The sequence below is a fragment of the Gossypium hirsutum genome, chromosome A12 (genome assembly GCF_007990345.1).
Source record: "Gossypium hirsutum isolate 1008001.06 chromosome A12, Gossypium_hirsutum_v2.1, whole genome shotgun sequence".
In the NCBI taxonomy this organism is placed as follows: Eukaryota; Viridiplantae; Streptophyta; class Magnoliopsida; order Malvales; family Malvaceae; genus Gossypium; species Gossypium hirsutum.
Window position 1 is genome coordinate 16,599,786 of NC_053435.1, and position 8,455 is coordinate 16,608,240.

Below are 8,455 nucleotides of genomic sequence, written 5' to 3' on the forward strand. Positions count from 1 at the left end.
TTTTAAATTAATTATATAATCATTTTATATTAATTGTTATTTTAAATGATAATTATTTTTAATTATTTTTATAGTTAAATAATTTCATTATAATCATTTGAAGTATTATTTTCACACATAAGATAAAATTTTAAAATATGTACTTGATATTTTTAATATGTATCACAAACTTTTAATGAAGGGTAAAAGAAAAAGGATCATAAATGAAAAATGGGTATTTTTGTCAAATAAAAACGTTTTATTTCTCACCGTGGAACCACCGGAGCATTTTGCCTCCGGTCAAAAAAAGTAGCTCCAATGGGTTTTGGAATTTTTCATTGGCAATCCAAACAATTGCTTTAATGCGTTTGATAAGAAAACGGGCGGCACTGAGTTCATCTTGTGAACCCAAGGGCCCTAAGATTGTTTCTCATAATATGAACAAAAACAAGCGCATAAGATGTGAGGAATTCATCAGCTATGGCGACAAATAGGGTGAACAATGAACAACGAACAATGAAATCCTATATATGAAACGTGTTTCATATCTTGTTTAAAACAGTAATTTAATTCTCATCCTATAGTGGGAACAAAACTCGTTTTGCTTTGACATCCTTTATTTTTTTTACAATATTCCCAACCTTTTAGCTGCCATCATCAGACATGGACAAATTCAATTATTTTTCCTTTGTATCTTATTTCATTCCATCATTTTCATGATTCCTGTATCCAAAACACCCACTGTATTTCTGTTTGTTAACCTTTGGTTTTCCCACCCAAGGAAATTTTCAACACTGTTTGATGATTCCTACTTTCGTTTTCTTTAACCTTTTGTGTCATTTTCAATCCATTCAGAGTTGGCCTAGTCCAATCATCATGCTTGAATTCCCCCCTAATCTTAAATAATCTTGAGCGCCTCAGCAGTTGATTTTCCTGGAAGACTCCAATAATTAGCACATTCAAGTCAACAAAACCTTTTTTCTTCCATCTTTGCAACCATGTTATTGTTTCTCAAATCTATCTAAACACTTTCGGTTTTCCCTTCTTCCTGTCATGGATCAGTTTCGGTTCGGTTTCTTCATATTATTATGTGCTTTCATGCATAAGTTCCATGCTCAGCAAAGCTACTCAGGAAACTCAATATTGAATTGTTCCGAAAATGATGAAACAGGCCCATCTTCAGCCTTTCTTTACACTTGCAATGGTGAAAAGCCATCTTGCCAGGCCTTTCTGATATTCAAATCTTATCCTCCTTATGAATCAATCTCAACAATCCCGAACCTTACATCTGCAGATCCATTGGAGCTTGCACATATCAACAATATTTCACTTTCTACAATCTTCCCTGCAAACAAAGAGGTGATTGTTCCAGTGAACTGTTCTTGTTCAGGTCAGTACTATCAGGCCAACACTTCTTACATCATTCCAAATAAGCAAGTCGATTATTTTTCGATTGCCAACAATACCTATCAAGGGTTGTCGACCTGCAAGTCTCTTAATAAGGAGAATAGTGATTCAGGCTTGCAAGTTGGTTCGGTTTTACAAGTACCACTTAGATGTGCTTCTCCCACAAGAAATCAAACATTAAATGGTACTAAATTTCTAATGACTTATGTGGTTGATTGGGAAGACACCATCCATGATATCAGTAAGAGATTCAATGCTAGTATGGAAAGTGTTGGTGATGCAAACGGAATTGATTTAGATGACGCACTTATTTTTCCCTTTACAACAGTTCTTGTCCCATTGTCAACCAAACCTTCAAGCTCTCAAACTATAATTCACTTTCAACAACCACCCGCTTCTTCACCCACCACTCCAATAGATGTGATCAAACCCTCAAGGAAAAAATTCACTGTTTGGCTTGCAATCGGAGTTCCCTTGCTGGCACTTTTCCTTTTGCTGCTGCTGATGTTTTTACATCATAAGAAAACTAGGGAGGCTGCCAGAAAAGATAAGAGAAAGAAATGGGAGTTACCTAATGATGTTCTGGTGAGCATAGATCAAAATTTGAAAGTTTATGATTTCAAAGATCTAGAGGCGGCCACAGAAAATTTCAGCAACAAATACAAGATGGGTGCCTCTGTTTATCGAGGTGTTATCAAGGGAGAATTGCTAGCCATAAAACAAATGAGCAAAGCTGTAGATAAAGAGGTAAGCTTGCTGCAAAGGATTAATCATTTCAATCTAATAAGCCTTCGTGGGGCTTGTGAGCACTCTGGTGTCTTTTACCTTGTTTATGAGTTCATGGAGAATGGTTCTTTAAAAGAATGGCTTCAAAACAAGAGTTGCCAGAAATTCCAGGTATGGGGTTATAGAATTCATATTGCTTTAGATGTTGCTAATGGGCTTCATTATCTTCACAACTTCACCACTCCAGCATATGTGCATAAAGATATTTGTAGTGACAACGTGCTGCTTGATCGAGATTTGAGGGCCAAGATTTCAAACTTCAGTCTAGCTCGATCAGCAGAAAGAGAAGATAGCAGAAAATCATCGATGTGGAGTTCTCTCGGAACAAAGGGTTACAAGGCACCTGAATACATTGAGTATGGCTTGGTGACACCTGAGATGGATATATATGCCTTTGGGGTTCTTCTGCTGGAACTGATTACAGGAAAGCCAGCAATTTTTATGCAGGATGAAAAGGAAGTACTATTATCAGAAAGAATACTAACAATCATGAAAGCAGAGAATGCAGATGCTGAAATTGATCGCATAATCGATCCTAACCTGAAAGGACACCTCTGGATGAAACTTGCACGCCAGATGTTGAAATTGAGCATTGACTGCTTGGCAGAAGAACCGGAAAGCAGACTGAGCATGGCTGAAGTAGTTTCATATCTGTTGAGAATTCAACTGGATGCACAGCGATCAGAAGAACCCTTTCCATCGGAATGGCGTTAAAAGCATGGATAAATAAAATTAATATTTTCAGTAATGCACAATTCTTCGTAAATTGTATGCATGTAAAATGTATCTGTTGCTTTTCTCCATGAACATAAATAAGACAAGCCAAAAATCTTAAAAAAATGAAAACCAAGCAAAATATGTACAATAGATCAATCCCGGTTTTGCAAAACAAACTTGAACATTGGTTTTTTTTTCATGAAAACTACCATTGGACTGATGACTTGAGCAATTTATGTTTCTATCCTGGAAGACCAAGAGCCTTCCAGTATCTAAAAGGATGAGTAAATAAGAACAGAACAGCTAAAGACGATTTCTACCATGCTTGGCCAGTCAGAGGATGCTCCTGGAGCAGGCCCTCGCCTAATACCGCCAAGCTTAGAGCACCATTGATGGGATAAAAGTTCTCTATGTTTGGATCAATCCATTTTCTCTTCTCCTTTCCTTCAGTTTCTAAGACTTCCATTAGATTCTCCAACAACATGAAAGTCTCATCATTTCCTTTTGTTGCCATGGCTCAGTAAAATCCCAAAAGCAACTCTAACAATGTTTACCTACAAAGTCCCAAGCTAAAATTTTCTGGCCTTATTTGCTGAGCCAATCTTACCTATCAAATTGCATTTCAGAATTTGATTCAACAAGTTAATATTTGCAAATTGCAATTCAGATATAACACAAGACAAAAATTAAGATTCCTGAAAGACTGCAGGAAAAAAGAAGGTTGCCACAATAAAGTCTAAATACTTTGATTTTGTAGAAGGCAAACAACTCTATGCAGGGGCAATAACACTGTTGGAATAAACACTATAAACTCTAGTGAGATCTTCAGAGCTAACTGTCCATACATGACCGCGCAATGCCAGTGGAAGGACTCCATCAGTCTCCTCATACCTCTCTTCTACAATAACAGCCTCTTTTCGCCTGCCTTCTTGCCAAAGACTCTTCACGAGCAAGTCTTTTGTGGCAGCATCAGGCATTAAATTTGAATTTCTCATGTCTACAAAAACTCTATATGCAAGTGCAGCTCTTTGACACTTGCAATAAGCTTGGATTAACAACTTAAACATATAGGCATCTGGTTCCATACCACTCTGTCTAATCATCGAAAAGAGCTGCTGAACAGTTTTGATATCCCCCTGTAGTGCAAAGTGATATATCAACCCAGAAAATGTCTGGATATCTGGGCAAATACCATTTAGAATCATCTCATCAAGTATATCCAGGGCATCTGTATTCCTACGACACTTTGTTAATGCCCTCAAGAGAGAAGAATATAAAAGCATTAGATTGAACCTTGATATGTGACCACAGAGAGTTCTATCATTGCGGAAGACCTTCAAGGCAGCATCAGCATTCTTTGAAATGCCATAGAATTCAACAAGCAACCTGATGGTGCTGAAAGGCAATATCATTTGCTCCCTCCTTACTTTATTTATAAGTTTATCTACTAATTCAACATTTCCATGGCGTGCCAGTAGAGTCATCATTCTTTGCACTGTGTAAATGTCATGACTGAATCCTGGCTGAGAAGCTACCCAACAGAAGAAATTCCAAGCTGTCTCAGGTGAAGTGAAATTCCTCAGAACTTTGCAAACCAACCTACTAGTCCACACAAATTTAGCATCTTCTAATATAGTTACCACTTCAGGACTCCATTGTTTTAAGGCATTTGCCAAAGCTTTTGGATCCAACCATGGTTTCAGTTTGACCGTATGAACATCAACTCCCTCATTTACATCATCGTCACCATCCTCATCCTCATCCTCGTCACTACTATCCTCACAAGAACCTACACTCTTGATCCTTCCATCAGGCAACATTTCTACAAGAAACTCATCCGTCTCACCAGCAAACCCTGCCTCCTTCATTCGTTCCAAATATATTCGCATTGCCCGTCCAGGAAGTTTCCCATCCTCCCTCATTTCTTTAAGCAAACTTTTCACCACATCAAACCGTTCTCCACCAACAAACCCTTCAACCAAAATCAGAAACTGTTTCAAAGTCCTCTTTATTCTCATTGAAGGCAACACAGTGAACACTTCCATAGCGGCATCCAACTTCCCTAACCTTACAAGATGCTCTATCAAAATCGTGTAAGTCCTGGAATTTGGAATCACTCCTTGATCAATCATACCTCGAAAAGCTTCCACGGCTTCAAAATTCATATCCTTTTTAGCATAAAGCCCCATGACAATGTTGTGAGCCTCTGTTGATAGGCGATTTTCCTCATTCCTATACTCTTCCCATGTTTCCAAAACTTTTTGAAGGTCCCCAGCAGTAGAATACCAAAACAAAAGGTTCATGAAACTGGCTTTAACATTGTTAAATTTTCTATCTTTAGCGTCACCGATCAGGGCCTTGAGTTCCACCTTTCGCTTGAACTTAGCAAGAACAGTAGCAAAAGCAAAAATAGTATTCTGTGAATGCGCAAAGTTTGGAACTTGCTTAAGGTTTTCAAAGAAAGAAATGGCAGAGTCCGCTGAAGGAGCAGAACGAAAAGCGTTAGCAACAACGAAGGAGTCAAGGAGTCGAGTTTGGAGAAGAGGGTTGAGTGAGTTAGGAGAGTTGGAACGGAGAGCGAGTCGGATTGAGTCAATGAGCTTGGCTCGGTGAAGGTAATGAGTAAGTTTGTTGGGGAATGGGTCGCGTGCAAAGGAGCGAACTTGTTGGTTTAGGAGGCTAAACAGGTTTTTAGAAGGCGAGAATCGTTCAAAAATCATTGCAATTTTATCAAAATGGAAAGACTGGGAAATAATCATCAAGCTAGCTTTGGGTCATGGTTTTTTGCGATGACAAAAACACGAACAGTTGGTCTGCATGCGAGATCTTTGACAAATCATGTCTTCAACGGCTGGATCGCGCCCTTTGAATTATTACGGGTCTAACTCTGAGGTCGCATCTGCCATTTGCCATGGCTTGTGATAAGGGTTAAAAGGTCGAAACTTGGGAATTCTGACCCAAATTTGAAATCACAACCAAATTAAATTAACAATTCAACATATATAACAGACTTTATAAAATTATCAAAATATGCCGATTTTTAGACACTTCTAGTTGGAAGTGTTTTTAGGTGAAATGTAGAAAAACGTTTCCAGCTAAAATCGCTTTCTGCCATGTTACTAGTAAAATGCTTCCAGCCGAAAGCGTTTATAAAAAATGCTTCTAGTTAGACGCATTTTTCACCCAATGACTAATTTTAAAGGAGCGGACGAACTCAGTTGGGGGTCCGCCGTGTTTGTGATATTGTACCGAGATATGTGTCGGGTGAAACAATCACGAAAAATCAAAATTGGTAGTTACATTTTACTATTGCAATCATGAGCGTGGTACTGATTTCCATTTTTGTGTCCTCGAGTGAACTACCCGTATACATTCCCACTCATAACAATGTAAAATTCATTAGATATTACCAAAATAAAATTGAATAAAATTAAAATTAAAATTATTGTGCTAACAAGTTTTTTAAATAGATGGAACCGTTGGCTAAGTCCATAGGATTACCTACTAAGCTTCAAGATATACGGCTTCTATTAGACCAACGACCAGAAGATGAGGTATCTATTTATTTAAATTCGAACTATATAATATTAACGTAGTGGATTTTGTATTTAGTAGTATATATATAACTAATGTTTTTTTATCCATTGGTAGTGTACACTACCGTCGAGATGCACAAGACCAATAAAGCATTGCGGTAGTTCGGATTCCGGCAGTTGATTCACGTGGCTCCTCAAGACCTTGATTATTTGCATCCTATCAACTTGCGGCGGTCAGATGAGAATTGGTCGGTATTTCACTCCTAACATATCAACATGTGAAATAATCGGTATGATTTCTTACCTACTAGTGAACCTATTGTCGCTCCGGAGTTAGCATGTGATCCAAAGTACATGTAACACCCTAAACCCGGCCTAGACGTCTAGACCAAATTTGGAGAGTTACATCATCAATACTAAAAATACCACAATTATAACGCAGTCAAAATAAGTCATTCATCACATAATATCCATCACAACAATTAACTAAGCATAAAATCTTCACAAATACCATAACATCATAAAATACTAAAATTCCTAGTAGTAATACTTAAAAGAAAAATAAAAGCTTGACCGAGCTCTCGCAGCGCCGACCCGTTCAAGTCTGTGAACCACCTACAATTCAATTAGAAAATAATGAGTTGTGAACTCAGTACATAAAAGAGGTTCATTCATGTGTAATACAATTGAAAGAGCATTCTCAAATTCCTGAGATTTGATTAAGCAACAAAAGTCATTCCAGTTCAGATACAAAACAATTCAATTACAGAAGCAGAAGCAGTCTCAGTTTCATTTACAGAACAGATCAATTTCATATGCAAGTTTTTCTACACCTAACCTCTATACACCATTTTCAGCCATCCCAACACACTATTAGGGTGTTCAATGCCTATCCAACCCTATACACCATAGAGTGTCTATCTGACACGTTTACAAAGTCGCAACTTAGCTGCTAAACCAGTATGCGCCAAAGCGCCAGATTCAGAGTTACCCGCACTGTGGCTTAGCCACTAGTTCGGATCAAAGTGCTTTCTTCTACACAGAATCTCAACCCATACATATGCATTATACAATATCCACTTTTATAGAATACAGTTCAATATCAGCTATAGCTATCACAGTACATATATATAGTTATGTTATACATATGTCAATCATAGAGCATCAAAGATCCCTCATACAATCAAACTCAGATCATTCAAACATCGAGGAGATCAAGATTTGTAACACTTCTTACCCGTACCCGAGGTCGAGATAGGATACGAGGCGTTACTGAACACATATACAGTCATTCATGCAAAAACCGGGCTATAAAATTTTTTCTTCAAAACAACTTCATTCATACATACACAGTTTGTCCCTGATACGGGCCTACAAGGCCCAAAACAACCATCAAAAAAGATTCGGGACTAAATCAAAAAATTTAAAAAGGTTTGAGAAAATTTTCCTAATATAGAGCCACACGTCCGTGTGAGACAGGGGACACACCCGTGTGCTCTCGACACGCCTGTGTCTTCCGGTCGTGTAACTCTCTAACTATGATGTCAGCACCAGTTTAGGGTCACACGGCTGTATCACACGCCCGTGTAGCCAGACCATATGGTCAATTAAAAATAAATGAATTTTTCATAAACTGGTGCAGACTTCACACAGCCAGAGTACACGCCCATATGGGTAGGTCGTGTCTCTCACACGGCCAAGACACACGCCCATGTCTTAGCCCGTGTGTTTACTACTGGCATACTGACTTGTAAAATTTAGGTGCAAGGGACACACGACTATTCAACACGCCCTTGGGGCGGACCGTGTGTCATACACGGCCTAGACATATGTTCGTATGTCTACCCTATGGACCATTTAAAGGCTATTTTCCAAGCCAATTGTCACCCTCAATCATTTATACACTCAAACATATTTCATAGAATGTAATATGACCTATTTAAAACACTCAATTATTCAACACCATGGCACTTTCACATCTTCATAATGTCGTTCTATTACACATTCAATTAGTCACACCAATTGGAAGC

General features: G+C 38.2%; 2 protein-coding genes across 2 annotated transcripts; one reads left to right on the plus strand and one right to left on the minus strand.

Moving 5' to 3' along the window:
- Nucleotides 1–475: 475 nt before the first annotated feature.
- On the minus strand, nt 476–5,648 carry LOC121211341 (pentatricopeptide repeat-containing protein At5g66631). Its single transcript, XM_041084055.1, has 3 exons — nt 2,713–5,648; nt 2,212–2,586; nt 476–1,921 (listed from the first exon to the last, which is right to left on the minus strand). The coding sequence occupies exon 1, from the start codon at nt 5,646–5,648 to the stop codon at nt 3,660–3,662; it is 1,989 nt and encodes a 662-aa protein (XP_040939989.1). The 3' UTR covers nt 476–1,921; nt 2,212–2,586; nt 2,713–3,659.
- Nucleotides 1,033–2,886, plus strand: LOC107920464 (lysM domain receptor-like kinase 4). Its single transcript, XM_016850196.1, has one exon. It carries the CDS (start codon nt 1,033–1,035, stop codon nt 2,884–2,886), a length of 1,854 nt encoding a protein of 617 aa, XP_016705685.1.
- Nucleotides 5,649–8,455: the final 2,807 nt, after the last annotated feature.

Excerpts from the sequence above, each read along its gene's own strand:
- LOC121211341 (XM_041084055.1), bottom strand. The coding sequence starts at position 5,648 with ATGATTATTTCCCAGTCTTTCCATTTTGATAAAATTGCAATGATTTTT.
- LOC107920464 (XM_016850196.1), top strand. The coding sequence starts at position 1,033 with ATGGATCAGTTTCGGTTCGGTTTCTTCATATTATTATGTGCTTTCATG.